Source organism: Atractosteus spatula, chromosome 9 (assembly GCF_055471065.1).
Source record: "Atractosteus spatula isolate fAtrSpa1 chromosome 9, fAtrSpa1.hap1, whole genome shotgun sequence".
In the NCBI taxonomy this organism is placed as follows: Eukaryota; Metazoa; Chordata; class Actinopteri; order Semionotiformes; family Lepisosteidae; genus Atractosteus; species Atractosteus spatula.
In genome coordinates this window covers 12,809,973-12,827,408 of record NC_142714.1, presented here as the reverse complement: position 1 = coordinate 12,827,408, position 17,436 = coordinate 12,809,973, and the positions used below count along the sequence as shown (strand labels likewise).

The window sequence follows — 17,436 nt, the reverse complement described above, 5'->3', positions numbered from 1 at the left end:
TACAGTAAAAAAAATGCGTTGGTGTAAAACACCCTCTATAGTTTTCTTTTTGATATTCATTCTGGCAGTATATGTATAATAAAGACAGAAAAAAAACGAAATGCCACAAATCAATACAAAAATTATTTAACAGTAATATTAATTCATTTTCATTATGAGGTGAAAAAGAGCAATTTTAGTTCTGTGGTGCTAAAAATGTCATAGATCAAAACATACATACTTTCTTGATTTTCCAGCCAAAATTTTCTTGGGTCATTGTTATTTGATTTTTTATTCTAAATTTGATAACATCCTATGAGATTTCTTTCAGAACAACTGGTGGAAAAAAGAGCACAACAAGTTCCAATTCTATTTCACAGACAACACACAAGACAAGACAAATGTTCTACAGTACACATTACCTCATTCCCTCCTTACCGGTTTCTACTGGTTCCACTTTGCACACATAGAGTGTTGCCTATATAAGCCACAAGCAGAGAAAGACAGGCAAGAAAGAACTTTGACAATCTGTCTGCATGAGAAGATGTTAGTTCCAATTCCATATACGTAAGGACTGATAGTAGTGTAGGTGGTAACAATGAAGAACTCAATTTCTGACCAATTGTCCATCATAGATGAGTCAAAGGCTAGGTGAAGTACCAGGTACATAATCCAGTCCAGCTGGAAGATACACATTGCTGCCAAGACAGTCTTGGTGCTCTTAGAGAAATAAAGGTTTTGATGATGATGATGGTGCGAAGAGTCATACACATCAGATACAGTTTTCCGTCTGTGGAGGAGAACCTTCAGAATGAGTCCGCTGGTTGCTGTGATGATGAGGAGTGGTATCAGATTGCTGAACAACAGGAACAGTGTCTTGTAGATCAGGTTGATGGCTGGGCAGTTTATTCTGGGGCACTGGAATGGGTCTGTGAGGAAGTTTCTTGACCTAGTGTGATTATCCACATGCTCATCGCTTTCTATGAAATAGGCTGGCAGACAGAAGCAGAAGGACAGAAACAAGCTCATTCCACTCAAAGCCCAGGCTGTGCTGGTGTTGTCCCAAGATGTTGGCAGGTTACCCCGAGCCTCTGCATGCCTGAGCTTCTGGTAGCGGAAGACAGATATCAGTACTGTAAAGAAAATGGTTGCTGTCTCTCCCAATGAGGCCATGAACCTCAGGATTTTGAAAGACCATTCTTCTAGGCTTTGGAGTGCGAGCCTGGTGATGATGTCAAAAATGCTCACCAGAAAGATGCCTTCTAAATTTGAGAAGCTCAGTCCCAGTAGAAATATTTCAAAGGTCTTCATGTGGGAATGACTAAGAATTGAAACTACTAAAGTTATGTTTCCTATGATCCCTACTATGGAGATCAGATACCTGAGCACTAGGAGCACAGGGTTCATTAAATCCATTTGATTTAAATCCTAAAATAATTATCTTGCTGTCTGCTATACTTCTTCTGTCTCTGCGTTTCTCCTCTTAGATGTACCTGTTGTGTTCTAGAGGAAATGCGTATAGCTTTACCACCAACATCTTTTTAAAACATAAAAAAACAGGTGAAGCCTATTTGTTCTCCTTTGTTTCCCCTTGGAGGACGTCAGATGTTGATTTCTTGTTGAGTTTTGAGATTTGCTAGCTGCATGTTCATTATCTGAAACAGCACAGGAAGCTGGGGACTGGGAATCACACAGCTGTGCATTGAAGTTTCTCAATTTTCAAACTGAAATTGAAATAGTGAGAGGCTGATATTCTACATTTTATATGCAACCATCACAATATAACCCCCTGTTTTTTGGAAATAACAAAATAGTCATATTTGGTTTTTTTAAGGTTGAAACAATGCAGTTTTGTGGACATTTGTCTCCGTATTGCTCTCCAGTACCTGAGATGACATGACACCCTGAAGGGCCCTTGTGAGGAAGAGATGTACTTACACAAGGACCCTGGGGTTACCTTTGCCATTACCACAGGTTAGCAGAGCCCTTCTGTGGATGAATGTTTTAATGAGAGTGTTCTATTTAGTGTCAAGATTTTATTACGCTCTGTTGATTCAATTCTGAAATTCATCTTCTCATTATTGTGCCTAGTCATGCGGAGGCCCTGTGGAAAACAAACAACAAAATAACAAAGAAAGGTACGGACAAAGATGAAAATAATTCATAAAAACAAATCTTATCAATGGTTATCTCATACACAGTATGTAAGCTAACAATATACTTTCCACTGTAGATAATACAAAGACAGAATACACATAGCTTTCTTAACTAGGTACTGTATTTATGTTTCATAATAATTGCACATTCAGTTGATTCCAACCTTTCTTTCAGAACAGCTGGATGGAGAAAGATACCCAACAACTTCCAATTCAATTTCACAAACAACACAAAGAACAATACAGAAAACCTTGACGCAACCTCATTCCTTGCTTATTCATAAGAATATCGAATTTTCTTAGATCTTAGATGACTAATTCTGGCTAGCAGTAGTACCTGCTACTATACCATACTAATAGTAGCAATCATTACGGTAATTAAATTAATTAATTGGTGAATAATTTAATTTCCCCCTTGATTCTCATATGGAATCAATGACTGATATGAAAATTGAAGTATGTGTTTCATACATAATGGCAGACAATACCATTCAAAACACGTGGCCAGAGTGTAACAATTCAACATGACGTGAAATATATTTCTCATATTGGCTTAAACTGCTTGTATTGTGAGGGGAATCTCCTCTCCTTGTCTTGTTTAGTTTACTACTTACTGTACTTGCTGTATATGTAGTGCAATCATACCATGCAGATATTTAGTTTTTTAGCTCTTCTGCTGCTGTCTCTCTCTTCCAAGAGGGTCTCCTTAGGAGCTGGATTACCTGACATTGAGAGCTCTGTTCTCTAACACAAAGATTGTGATATTGATTATCCTGACATCTGCTAAGTGGCCTCTGATCTCCATGTCCAGGACCTTGTTCACAATATCAAGGACTTAGACCTCAGCTTCTGGGGTTAAGCCAGTTCTTAGAAGGATAGAAAGTAATTGCAACCTTGTTCCCTTGGGGCTGGACCAAAACCCCCATTGCTACTGCTCTGCCACCACAAGCCTTCCACCGGAGAAAGCTTGTATCGGGTTGTTGGAGGTTCAGACCGTTGCTAGGCAGCAGCTGTGTTAGAGTGCCAACGTGGCCAGAGTAGCAGTCTTGGCTGCAGCATGCTGGAGTCTGGGGCTTTTCAATGGCAAACTGTCTGATGTGGACAGGGCCTCCATGCTTCATGTCCTCACCAGACTGGGACACAGGCTGTGTTAGGGTGAAGGGGTCCTATCTGCCTCAGTCCCCTGGAGCCTTCTGCCAGCCCTGGGCTCACAGCTGCCCCATGAAGGGAAGAGTTCATCTTCTCACCACTCGGTTCCTTTGAAGTGCTTGAAACACGCAACCTCATGATCAGCGGTTTTCCTCTGGGACCTCTTCACAGTCCAACTGGCAGTTACAAGGTCCCACTCCCAGCAACATGCTGTTGCAGTTTTTTACCTTGAAGATGGTGTTTGTGGCCCTCCTGACTGCCCACAGAGCAGGCAAGCCTCAGGCTGTGAAGGTCAGAGAGGCATCTCTAGCTTTGGCACAAACTTTACCACAGGCTTCCCTGAGGCCCAGCCTGGTCTTCTTGCCCGAAACGGCAGGTGATCTGTTCTGACTTTCCAACCCTGTGACAGTCGGGACAGACCTGGAAAAGCCCCCTCTTCTGCTTGTCCAGTTCCTGTGCAAGGCCCGGACATCCGACATGCCTCTGTCCCGTTCCTGGGACTCCGGTGGCAAGACACCTCAGCCAGAGCTCACTCTGAATCCATGTCGTTTTCCACTGGCTCACCGTTCACATCCATCTGGCATAAGAGACTGTGGCGACCTTTGCCACCTCCACCTTTCGATTCATTCCAGAGGAGCCCAGTGCACTTCCTGGGCTCTCCTCGATGGCACACAATTAAAAGATACTGCACCATGATGACACCAGCCTTGCTTTCCACATGGGCCGGATTCTATGTCCTGAACATGCTGGATGCCTCACGTTCCTCATTCAGAGCCAGGGTTTCACAAGGCCCTTCTCAAGCACCAAGAACATCCTTAAGCTTGTGCCCACTATACTTCAATCATTTTATGATCAGATTGTCAGTAGGGCAGGTGATCCAACATATTTCGGTTGAAAAGGCTGGTATCACTCCAATTAAAAAAAGAGCAACCCCCTTGAATGCACAAATTACCCGTATAAGCATATTCAGCCTCTTACACACATCTTTTGCAATAATGCAATCTTTTAATGTACATGCATGGAAATATAAAGTATTCCAGATTAATATTTTGGCATCACCCAGTAAAGAAATTGAGGCAGCCCTAGTGAGTATGTATTATCTGTATAAACAGAACATAATCCAATTTGTATTTGCTCCAGAAGTGGTGCTGTGGGGTTGAAGTGGTATGCTCTGTGTGTGTGTGTTGAGTAGCATGCTGCCTGCATTGTTAATATAAACCACAGAATAATAAATAATGCATACAACCTTATCAGTGATTGGTACTTGGATTGGTACAATGGGGAAAACTAAACTATTCACCAATTTATTATTAGTAACAGAATTCTTATTATTCATATCAATAATAACAGTAGTATCAGCATGCTTATATATAACTATCTATCAATACTATCTATCAACAGCGGTTTTCAAATGAAATCGTCTTTTGAAATAAGACCAAGACAAAGTGCACATTTACAAATGCATGATAATTTTTTTAACATCATTGCCAATATTACATTAACACCGTTATTTTGTTAATTCGATTATCATCTTTGCATTTTTTAAAACTTAGAGGATTTACAAATAAAGAAAAGTGAACAATAACTATGTTATGACAGGACGTAGCTCGGGTTGAATCATTGTCACAGCTCGCATAGACCTAGACCTAGGTGAGTGATGAGCTCTCGCTGTTCAGTCGCAGGAGCGTTGTTCAGCAACTGCGCAGGCTCCGCATCGCTGTAGGCGGATCTGTGCATGCGCGAACGTCATTCGCAACACTGGGGAAGACTCTTCGGTACACCGGCTCCAGCTTGACAATGTTGGCGGCTCGGAGAGCATTGCTGGCCGGTTACAGGAGTGCTGCTGTGTGGAGACGCGGCTGCGCTGGCTCGGCAATTCCTATAGATGATATTGTAAATGGGCTGACAGATGAGCAGATCCAGGTAAAAAGAGCAAACCGAAAAACCGCCATGACCAGCAAATACCAACGACCGCTCACAAGAGTGTCTGCAGCGGCACAGAGAAGAGGGGCTTCTTGAGCCGTCTGGGAGGAAAAGGCTGTTTTGAACCTTTAAATTAGGTTTGCGGAGAGGAGGCAGATCTTTCTCGTGTCAAAACAAAAGTTATGCACTATAACTCAGAAGCGATGAAAGCGGTCAGCAGTATTCATGCAGATACACAGTCGAAACCAGCACGATCCTCTGGCGATGCATACAGCGTTGTTGCAAGGTTAATGAAACAAGCAATGGCAAATCATCTGTAAGCACTGTTTTGTGTACGAGTGTTAAAACAGGAGATTCTCCGGGCCCACGAGTTTTGCACGATTGCAAACTCCCCTTCTTTTCAGGGTATTGTGTAAAATAATAATAGGAGAACCGTGCAAATATACAAACCCCTCCCTTGTTGTGTTGTTACATTCCTTAAATAAGAATTGGTTCATAATGAACCGATTTAGTTGAGCTATACTGTTCAACTATAATACAGTTCTGAACTATAATTATATATATCAGTGTACTGCACTATGTGGTACGCATAGGTGAAAAGTTTGCTGTTGTGTTTAGTTATGGCTGAACTGTAGTTGTTTGTGTAAACATTTTATATAAGCTTTTCGTATGTTGTGGCAGCTTCATAGTACTTCTTCCTATAAATAAAAAACCCTGCTTTCTATGCTAACGCATATGTAACGAAAAAGGTACACAGAACGGGTCTGCCCTCTCTGAAAACCAAGTGCACCATGAGAAAGTAAGTACACCAATTATTGTGAGATTGTGCAACAGCACCATCAGGGGTTAATGTAGGTGTCACGTGAAAGGGGGCGGGTTCGATTTGCGCTCTTTGATTGGACGGAGTCTCTGATGCCTTTAGTGCCGTGTGTTCAGTTCACTGGAACACCAGGACCTTGAATGTGACCCTCGGCTGTCAGCGATGTGATTGAATCGGCGATGATGCTAGCCTGGGATTTGAGATTAAAGGGTGTTTCAATTTACTGGTGTCTTCAGAAATGTTCTACAGATGTAATGATGACCGCAGGCTGGAAGTTGGTTCTCTCGGGAATAAAGCACTTGCTAGCGGTTCCTGTGAAGAATTAAGTCAGCACATTTTTTCCTTCTCTCGAGGAAAGCTGAATCACAGTTACTGCAACTTCTCACTGCCTGTGTTTTAACAGTACTTGCGTGATTAGGCAATGGTTTACTTGTTGTAACCTATTCATAGTTTATTGCAATTTGCAGAAAATGCAAATTGCTGATAATGTACATTTATATAAGTAAACGTGATAATGAACGTAATGCGTATACATAATAAGTAATTGTGTTACTTTTTAAATTTATTTCTATCTGTGCCCCAATCCACTAGTTTACTGTGGTACCTCATTTCTACAGTTCCAGTCAGACATACTGTAGGTAACATTACTATTTTGAAAACAGGTGTCCAGGGTATAGAGCTTTTGGTTTCTGTAAAGGGGTTAAATTCTTAGCTTTTGTAACTCCTTAATATTTAAAAGGGAATGCTATTTTTATAATTTGGGGATAGAACGAATCAGTGCGGATGAGTGCATTTCAAACCACTATGAAAGTAAAATGTACACATTATCATCGAAAATCTCCAATTCATATCACAAAATAAACAAAATTTCCAGGTAAGTGCATCGCCATGATCTGCTATTGAGAATGAGGCAACAAAACTTCCAGTAACGTCAAGTGGCCCTATTATATTGTATACAAGCAGGCTTGTGAATATATCTCTTTTAATCCAACAGAAGTATTTCTCTCGACTTCGAGACAGTTTTACAGACAAATAGTACTTGTTAACTCTGCACGCAGATCACGTTGGAACATTTCTGCAGTGAAATCCTGCTGCACAACCTGTACTTACTCGATTGTACTTTAGTCATTACGGTGACTAGTGAGCAGGAAGGGCTGAATCACGTCATAATTCGTGCTAACTCTCGACAACATGATGACTATACAGTACTTTCACGAAGTTCCAGATTTCGTGCTTGATTTGGAATTTGTAAAACTTTCCGATAACGTCAATTAATTTATTTTGTTACTGAGACGTAATAGCCGGTCTGAGAAATTGGGACTGTAGTTCCCCTTTAAATAAAATGGGAGTTGAAGTCAGAAGCCATAGTGGATTTGTTTACTTCTGTTTCTTACTCTTCACGAGAGAGGCAATGTGCATTGATTAAATACTGTACAAACGTAACACTGTAGGTCTTGTAAAGGCGAAAGTGTGTCTCAAGGATTCATCTGAGCACTGAAACACTCGCTGTGTTCTTTTTCTTCCAGCTCAGACAGACCCTCCAGAGGTTCTGTCAGGAACACCTGGCCCTCAAAGCTCAGGAGATTGATAAGAACAACGAGTTTAAAGAGATGAGGGTGAGTTTGATTAAATTAAAGCTGTCAGACTTAATTCAGTCTTGAAATGCATTGTTTACAAGCTACCTGGCACTATCAAAATAATTCACTTCTGTTCTTGTGAGCTTCAGTTAGGATTAATTGATTTTTGTAAATGGTTTATTGACTGGTGGGTAATGTGCCCTTTATCTACCACGCTACTTATTGTATTTTTGGTAAATGTATACAGGCAAGTTCCGTGTTCCTTCAATGGGTACAATTGATTACATTTGCTTTGTGTGTTACAATTTGGACACTTCTTCCTGTCATTTCCAGGAGTTCTGGAAAAAACTTGGGGACCTCGGAGTTCTGGGGATAACTGCACCTCGTGAGTTCCCGCTGTCTGACACTCCTACAGATGCAGAAAGAATCAGCTTTGTTGTCAAGACCATGACATATTCTGGACTTGGCTGAACTGAATTTTTTTTTCCCGAAACCCAAAGCAATCTGATTGATGGTATTCAAAACTGCTGCTTTTTAAAATTTGAACTGTAGTCATAGAAGGTCTGAGCTATTGTTCATTTACATATCTAGGCAAACCTTGGACTAATTAAATGAACACATAAATCCAAGCTACCTTGCGATGCAGCATTCTGAAAATGCAGTTTCTTATTAATATGTGGGTGGATCTTTGTGTGGAGAAAAAAAAAATAAACTGGAATGATGTTCTGGCAGAAACGGTCCCTGGGCTCTTAGAAAGGCAGTTGTTTTTAAAATGACGTTTGTCCATTGCCTGATACTTAAAATTTGTTTCACTTGTTTTTTTTTTGTTTTTGGAGTTTTTTACGAGTTGTTCTGTGCTGGACTTGAAAGAAGTTTAACCCTTTCCTTTCTGCACATCTGTCCTAGTGGAGCTTGGTGGCTCGGGATTGGGCTACCTCGATCACGTGATTGTGATGGAGGAGATCTCGCGTGCGTCTGCAGCAGTGGGACTCAGCTATGGGGCTCATTCTAACCTCTGTGTCAACCAGCTAGTCCGCAATGGCAACCAGGCCCAGAAGGAGAAATACCTGCCCAAGGTGAGTTGGAAACTGATGGGAAAATGGGAATCAATTCAGACAACAGGGCTTGCTTGAAGGTCCTTTCAGTAGCAACAGGTATGGATGATAACTGGCTTTCCTGTTCAGACGCAGTTCTGACTGAAGTCATACACAGTACAGTGTTCAATGCATGTTTCTTTGACATTACTCTTACTGTCCTTTACAATTTGCTTGAAAGTGAAAAGATGAGCCCGGAGTGTTTTAAGATAAACTTTCCTAAATCGATGGAAAGGTTCAAGTATGGGGAATGAAAGCACAAGCCTTGCGGAAGTCCCCCAAAATACCCCCTTATCTGTGAACCATGGTCGCCTCTGGAACTGGCCCCAAAACTTATGATGGCCCCAGTCCTTCTGGTCACTTGAAATCACTGAGTTGAACACAAAGTATGTGTGTCTTTTTTTCCTAAATATAATGAAAAAATATTTCCATATATTATATATGTACAATGTGGAAATCTGAAATTATACAATATATTATTATATTGTACATATCAGTCACATTAATCTCGTGATCACAAATATACATGTGAATTGTTTAACCGCATGAGTGTTATGGCCGTTTTGAACCAGTGGATGAGATTTAGGAAATTGTTTTGTTAAACATTCTCCCCTGTTAGAAGAAAAATGCAGTTCCAGAGGTTTATGAAATCCATCTTGGGTGCACTGCATGTGCCAAAAGACATTTTCAATGAACAGTGTGAGTGTACCGGAATCTGATCAGCAACAATACGTTAAGACCAGAAAATTCCCTTCCAGAATGATGCCCACATGTCAGGTTACTGGTTCCTGTATTCTTGTTTTGACACCCACTTGAGTTTATTGCGATAAAGGGGATACTCAGGATCTTGGAGTGAGTACATTTATGATACAGTGTACGTTTGCCGATGTTGTATTCCCTCCAGCTTCTGACTGGGGAACATATCGGAGCCCTGGCCATGAGTGAGCCCGGCGCTGGTTCTGATGTCGTGTCCATGAAGCTAAAGGCAGAAAAGAAAGGTGGGCGGAGGAGCACAAGGACAGTCGAAAAAAAAAAAATCACATTATTTGCCAGTATTTCCCTCAGCTGCTTGAGTTTCTTTTTTTCCCCCTTGTTTGGAACTGTTCTTCCTCCTTGCTGTTTCCAGAATGCTAGATTCATTGCATAGGGGGTTATGGGTCGAAATCCCAGTTGAAGCACTGCTCTTATACCCTTGAGCAAGGCAAGTGTAATCTGCTTTGTACAGAAGTATCAGTTAAAATAAGAAAGTTTATCTATAACTGAAAGACATAAACTGGGAGGTAAAGGCGGTGATGATTATGGAACAGTCACTGGGTGCTGTGAAGGACTAAGAGAAACTGGTCTGGTTAACTTGTACTGTATGTGGTTGAATAGGTCACTTCTGTTGTTTGTGGGATTTGCATTGTTTTCAGGGTTTGTTTTAATTGTAACGGCATTTTCCTTCTGTTACAGTACATTGTTGATGAGAACAAAAAAAAAGGTCTGGGAAGCAGGCGATATTGTAATGCAAAAAAACTACCCTTTCAGTTGTTTAGACCGTAAATAAAGAGTGCTTTAACTGTGCATTTGGTTTGACTTGGTAGTTGTGTCTGTTCTGTCTAGGAGATTACTACGTGCTGAATGGCAATAAATTCTGGATTACGAATGGACCAGAGGCAGACGTGCTTATAGTTTATGCTAAGACAGAACCAAAGGCCCAGCCTGTCGCTCGTGGAATCACAGCCTTCATTGTGGAGAAGGTTGGTGGATTTGATCTGTGAAATGCGGTCTACCCATATATTGCTGTTCTTGCAGAAACAGGTCATTTGTGGTATTCTAGAGGAGAAAATTTCCCCATTTGTAGCACAGACCATACTTACTGTACTGTATGTAATCATGTTACTTTGAGTTCAGAAAGATCCCTCAGCACTATGACTCTGTTTATCAGAAATCTACTAGTTCCTGGTGATCTTTAGACAAGAAGCTAAGATGATAAGCCCTGAATATATAGATGTTGTTTACATTCTACAAGAAGGCAATCTAGTCCATCTTGCTTCTTTGGGCTACACCCTTTTTTGTTAAGAATGGCTTCCTGTTTACAGTCCTAAAGACAAATTACCACAGCAGTGGACAATACAGTATCTATCTAAAAAGAACTGTGACTTCGTATCCAATTGTATTTCCAGGCCCTTGTCAAACCTTGATGACCCAGAAACACATTATTATATTTATTCATTGTTATGTTATTATTATTTAGAATTTTGAATACTTGTATCAAAGCCCCTTGTAATCTCCTTTTTGCCATGTAAGAGTTATTCTAATCTGTATGTGACATAACGTTTAGGTCAGCCGTTCAGTGACCCACTCTTCTATGAATCTGATTTCCATTTGCCTTGTATTTTTCCATAGGAAATGCCAGGGTTCAGTACAGCACAGAAATTGGACAAGCTTGGAATGAGGGGCTCCAGCACCTGTGAGCTCATCTTTGAGGACTGCAAAGTGCCTGGTGAGGATCACAGATTATTGTTTCTCTTCTCAAACCAATCTCTGCTGTTTATTTGTACTTATACAATGTAGATGTAGGAATGATTACTTAATATTTGTCCAATATCTTACTTTATTATGGTGTAGAGCATGCATAGCATGTTCCTGGTCTTGGTTTGTGTAAATGTATGGGGATATCATGTTTAAGAAGTCTTGAAATCAGTCTGGAATGTTTAACTGTGATAACTGGCACAGTATATGATGAGCATCATGTCTCCGTTTATTAAATAAATTTAAAAATGCCTAAATGCCTCCTCATTAGTTCAGATTGCTGAGCTGAACAGAAGATTTCCAGCACAGTTTCTAATTTTTAGGCAGAACCATGTGAATTTATTGACTTTTAAGGTCTCCTTTGTGCACTCAAAGGGTAGGGGTATGTGATTTTTGCTTCAAATTCAAATTGCCACTTTCCAGTTTTCTTTGAGGGTATAATGAATGGCCTGTTATTCTTAACCCATGAAGTACCCTGTCACAGAGCTGTCAGACGTGTAGTCTGCCTGCCCTAAGGTCACCCTGGCACCTCTTGACCCAGAATGTTTGTACTGCCTCTGGCTGAAGAGGGCCCTGGATTCCATGCTAATGAGGATGCATTGTAAATGCATCATTCACATGCTAAACAAATTACTCTCCTTGTAAACATCTGGAATGAGTAGAGCAGCTGGATATTTCAGTACAGTATATTTCTCTCATGATCAAAAGTGTTCTTTTGGCGTAACTGGCCAGATACACTGAATGGAGTCCTCTCGTTTATAACCTTTCCTTTGTTCTTTTGTTCTAGAGTGCTGGTAAGCTTCTGCAATGCAGGCTTGAAAGGCTGTGCATGTCAAAAGCAATGTATTTCTTTTTGTAGTTTCTAGATATGCTGGGGAGCTGGTTTCCTAGGGTCCCGTACTGCCTATCTGTCTTTCTTTATCTGTCTCTTCCAGTTTTCCTAATGGCTTTGTAGTCGTGCTGAAGTTTTTATCTTTCAGGGCACACTACTCTTCTGACCCCTGGCAGTGCAAACCTGCGGTATTAGATACTTTCGCGTTTCATTTCGGTTCCAAAAATATGCTGAAAATATGCTCTGCTAATCCACATCTCTGCGTGTAGAAGATGTTTAAAATCCTGGAGAGACAGAATCTAAAGTCTCTCAACAGTCAAATGTCTGTTGATTTATGTTGTCTGTTATCTTTTTTTCCTGCTAAGTATCTTGAGTAAAAGTTGAGGTGGAGTTGCCCTCTCTTACTGCTGGCCTCTGGGTCTTCAGGCTGGTATGAGCGGACAAAGGCAGTTCAGTGATGTTTCCTCAGCTCTGCTCTCTCTGGAATTCAGTCTTGTGTGCTGAAGCTGACTTTGAAATTGTTTGTTTTAGAGAAGAACGTCCTGGGACATGTGAACAAAGGTGTGTACGTGCTGATGAGTGGACTGGATCTGGAGAGACTGGTGCTGGCTGGGGGGCCTTTAGGGTAATCTCACGACCTGAGCTTTGCTCATCTCAAATGCTGGAGGATATTTAACTGTGATCCTTAGTTCTGATTAAAAGTGTCATATGATGTGTTTTTAACGTTTTGTCTTTGTTGATGACAATGGTGATGACGCTTTGGACCTGAATGCATTTGAATACATTTCCTTCTTTAAGCCTCTGTTTGCACAAACCTCTTGCTTTGTTTGATGGATGGCGGCAATTTTATTGAAAGGAATTAACATTCCCCTTTTGTAAATATGAGTTAATGAAATCAAGAGATATTTCATTCCCCTGTCTGTTTTTTTTTTGTTTAAAGATTTTCAGTTCAGTACATCTAGCACACAGAAGCTTCCTCAATGTATTCTAGATATGTTTTGTGAATAGCCATTCCAGTGTAAAAATGAATTGCTTCAAGAATCGGTAGGCTATGCCAGTCCTTGAGTATTGTAAATTATATAGTTCTCAGCTGGCTTCCTCACTGAATTAAATGCTCAGTGAACAGGAAGGTCTCTCGTGTTTTCCAGGATCATGCAAGCTGTACTGGATCATTCCATTCCCTACATGCATGTCAGAGAGGCTTTCGGACAGAAAATTGGACACTTCCAGGTACACAAAATCACAGGAATGCCTTACTCCTTATGGGGTTCACTTGCAAAAGCTTTAGAGCAGTTATTTACAAAAATGTTAAGAAAATTACCCAAAAGGGTAGTACATTTAAGTGGAAGTCTTTTTCTCACCAGTTTCTGTTGCACACTATGTGAAATTCACCTTTTGATACTGAAAAGAAAATTGAATGTCAGAGATGTATGCTACCTGTTGATAAGAAGGGGCACCTCTCCGTGTGAAAACAGCTCATAGTGCTCAGTTGCAGTAGGTCTCTGATAAAGACCAGATTGAAATGATACAGTTTGGAATGACGACTGGGTGAGTTTCAGCTAAAACTCTTACGTTTTTCTTAATCTCTTAGGAATATGAAAAGGGCATTGTAATACTTCAGGTGCGCTTTTTTCATTGTAGTAGTAACCATACAGCAGCCCGAACACGTCCTTAAAAAGAAAGGTGGATGCTAAATTTTCTTTTTTCTCCTTCCCAGCTTCTGCAGGGAAAGATGGCTGACATGTATACCCGCCTGAGCTCCTCTCGGCAGTACGTCTACAATGTTGCGCGAGCCTGCGACAAGGGGCACTTCAATGCCAAGGTGAGTGTCACTCAGCAGTACCCTGCTTCAAAACAACCTTCAGGCCTCTGTCCCCCATCTCTCTCCTTTTCGCTCACAAAGTGGAATATATTTGATGTATTAACGAGAGTAATACATCCAGACCAGGGAAAACGTTGTAGACAGGTAAGGAAGGAGAAGAGCTGCCAGGTAGTTCAGTTTGTTTGGATTGGAATTTAGACGTGTGGCTCTGGCACGGTAGCGAACAGTCCAGGATTTCCCAAAAGGCAAAGCACAGCTGGTGGACCACAGTCACATTTGGGTTGGCTTGTGATAGCCAGGGTGTCGTCTGTAGGTCATATGACATAGCAGAAGCTTTCAGGATTGTAGTGTGGTCAGACTCACACCAGCTCTGTTGGAGGTAACCCGTGCTGCAGGCATGCTGGGATTGTGTGTAAGAATTGGGTGTCTCTGACCGTTCATGTTTTAAAAGGTTCCCCCCTGGACACACACTTCTTGTGCTGTGGGCACACATGCTGGGGCATAGCAATAAAACTGAGTTAACAACAATCAATTCTAATTTTAAAACAAATGAAGGAGGGAGCCCAACATTGTTGACCCTGTTTTAATGATTCTGGCAGGATTGCGCAGGAGTGATACTTCATGCTGCAGAAACGGCCACGCAGGTGGCTCTAGATGGAATTCAGTGCCTTGGTAAGTGATGGTTAGAAACATGCTGAAATCACATTATATACCCTAAATTCCACCTTGAAGGGTTTTTGTGTGCACTGTGAAATATTATCAGTGTTATATAGGAGTGAAAGAGAAAGACCCTAATTTGTGGAACTAACAGCTTAGACTGGCAATATTGTTATGGTAAACTGACAAGGCCTTGCTTGTTTATTGGCATTACTGTGGACACCAGACAGGGCCTCCACAAAGGCTTGTTTAAATTAGGCAGACGCTTTTCAAAACTACAGAGTGCACATCACTAAATGTGGAATGCTAATTCCAGACCTCTACACAAAATGTATTTGGGGACTGATGCTTTTTGTACCATAGTCAAATATTAAGGTATGCAAAAGGAAAGTGTTCTGTATGTTATTAAGCAGTTTCCATCTGTCAGTTCTACATCAAATTGCTTATTCTCCTACTGCAGGTAGCATTTCATGCCTTTCATTTACAAATGTACTGGATATGTAGTGTATATCGAGTGATTCTCAAAGGAGTGGGATTCATAATATATCTCAAAAAGCACATTCAAGAAGAGCAATGAATTGCAGGAATTAAAAGTTATAGCATACATGTACCAGTTTGATAAATTGGAGGAAAACCTTCTAGTAGGTCATCCTGTAAATGCTTTAGTAGTCAAACCTACTTATAATGGAATCTGCCCAGTGTTTTAGAAATGAATCACTGAATAAGGAAATTGAAGGCGCTGGCCTTTAGGACTGAGGACTAATGTGTGTGCTGAATATGATATCTATAACACTGATAGTTTTTTTGGCTATCTGATCTAAATCTGTAGGAGGAAATGGCTACATCAACGATTACCCCATGGGCCGGTTTCTACGAGACGCCAAGCTGTATGAGATCGGCGCAGGTACAAGTGAAGTCCGCAGGCTCATCATTGGCAGGGCCTTCAATGCGATGTACAAGTAAACCAGAACTGCTAACAACACAAAGACTGACGCGGCACGCTGCTCAGCCGCTCACAGCAAGAGGCCTTAGTGATTAACGATGAAACAGAACTGTGAAGAATTGCACATTTTTCATCCAGTACCGCAGACCTTGAGGATGAGGGGTACAGCGTCTTCACTTCTTGAAAAACAAAATGCAGATGTAGTTATGTCCCTCTCTATTTTCACAAAAGTGGAATAAAATGTTTTGTGCTAGAATCTGATATTTTGTTCGCCCTGGGGCCCTGGGTTGCTGATATAGTGTGCGTTCCTGGCCATATCGTAGCAGAATTGTCTAAATCAAAATTATGGAATATAAAATGAAAATGGGATTAAGAGATTAAATAATGATTTTCAGATGTTAACAATAGGTTCTGCAGCAAAACAATACGTTTGCTATTTGTAATCTGTTATACTTTAACTATTATTAAATTATATAATTTTCTGAACTTTAACTATTTTAGAATTACTACTTACTGTAATAGCTGCCTTGCAGTGACATTCACTCACACACTCGCTGCTGTGACTACTGTAACTAGGGCATACATACGTCACAATCTATTTGCATTATAGGAAGGCTTTGTTAACATTTTACTTTATGACATGCACAAAATCTCACTACCTTGGGGGAGAATTCGCCAACAATGAGTAACACACTACACTGAGAATTCACATTCAGTGCTTGTGATCCTGCAAGCTTCATGTACATTTGATAAGCAAAAGTCTCTCCTTGGTGTGTATTCACGTGCGGGACAACACGTGGTCTGTGATACTGTTCATAGATAATGGATAAGCCTTCCACACTTCAATTTCTTCCTTTTTCAATACAATCCTGCTTCTCAGCTGTGCTCCTGATAAACTGACAGGCGATAAAAGAGTTCATATTTTATTGGTTGTTTGACTTGTTGGAATTGCAAGCTCCAATATTGGACACATTGGGCAAAAGAACCTCTTTGGGTTTTTTTTTAAAGAAATATTTTTTTACTGTTAACAAAATTACAAAGATGTATCATCCCTTAATTATGTGCGAGAACTCCTACGTAATGCACCACTACATTACTGAGCACCTTGGGAATCCAGGCCTTCATATGATTGTATAATTCCATAGCTGTATTACAGTAGGTGTATTAAATTCTACTAGATTTTTATTCTGTAGCTAAATAAATTTAAAATAATAATATGATTTAAATGAATATCATCATTGTAGTATTTACATTTTTATATTTCAGAATGACTTTTGTGACCATTTTTTTTGTTCTTCGGGCACCATTACAAATATAAATTATATTTGGTGTTTAGAAGAAAATGCAGAATAAAAATATATACAGTACAATGGTGGTTTTAGCCCTTAGTTAATGTATTAAGGTGTTTGTATCTGAAATGAATTCATTACCATATAAAAATGGAACTGCATTTCTTAATTGGAAAGTGATGGAGACCCTGGATTTTTTGCTGTCTGTAAAGTCTGGTACTGTAAATACTTCATTTGTGATTTTCTTAAAATTGTGTGACGTATATTTGAATTCCATGACTCCTCATACAGCCATTATTCAATACATTTGGAAACAGAATAATAAAAAATGAAAGAACAGAAGGCAAGGCTGTGTGTTGATGTGAAAGTACTGTATAAACTGAGCTAAGAAGACATCTCTACAGTATATACCCTGTACAAAGAATACAGGAGTATTGATCAAACTATGCCAAATGTAGGAGTTGATTCCCTGATATCTTTCAAAACATAGCTGGTTTGAACTGGATCAGTAATTTTTTGTGTTCTGATTTATTCTGATGACTATAAAAAAAGGTTTATGAAAAAAGGTTTTTAAAAAACGTTTAACTAGAAGCATGGGTTTGAGTGTGAGTATGTTGGCGGTGATTTGTATCAGGACATGTGGCACAAAGGGTGGGCTTGTCTGAAGAGCCTGCCTACACT

The 17,436-nt window shown here is 40.3% G+C and overlaps 2 protein-coding genes across 3 annotated transcripts; one reads left to right on the top strand and one right to left on the bottom strand.

Annotated features, from left to right (window-relative positions):
• Positions 1–423: 423 nt before the first annotated feature.
• ora6 (olfactory receptor class A related 6) lies at positions 424–1,395 on the bottom strand. Its single transcript, XM_088926097.1, has one exon. The coding sequence runs from the start codon at positions 1,393–1,395 to the stop codon at positions 424–426; it is 972 nt and encodes a 323-aa protein (XP_088782223.1).
• A 3,631-nt stretch (positions 1,396–5,026) lies between these two features.
• On the top strand, positions 5,027–17,102 carry ivd (isovaleryl-CoA dehydrogenase). 2 transcript variants are annotated; one of them, XM_088925994.1, is made up of 12 exons: positions 5,027–5,207; positions 7,554–7,643; positions 7,938–7,989; positions 8,511–8,680; positions 9,603–9,696; positions 10,301–10,437; positions 11,087–11,183; positions 12,576–12,669; positions 13,193–13,274; positions 13,762–13,866; positions 14,466–14,538; positions 15,353–17,102. In XM_088925994.1, the coding sequence occupies exons 1-12, from the start codon at positions 5,082–5,084 to the stop codon at positions 15,484–15,486; spliced, it is 1,254 nt and encodes a 417-aa protein (XP_088782120.1). In that variant the 5' UTR covers positions 5,027–5,081; the 3' UTR covers positions 15,487–17,102. The 2 variants fall into 2 exon arrangements, with proteins under 2 accessions (XP_088782120.1, XP_088782119.1); XM_088925993.1 differs by lacking the exon at positions 5,027–5,207 and adding an exon at positions 6,149–6,901.
• The last annotated feature ends 334 nt before the right edge of the window (positions 17,103–17,436 follow it).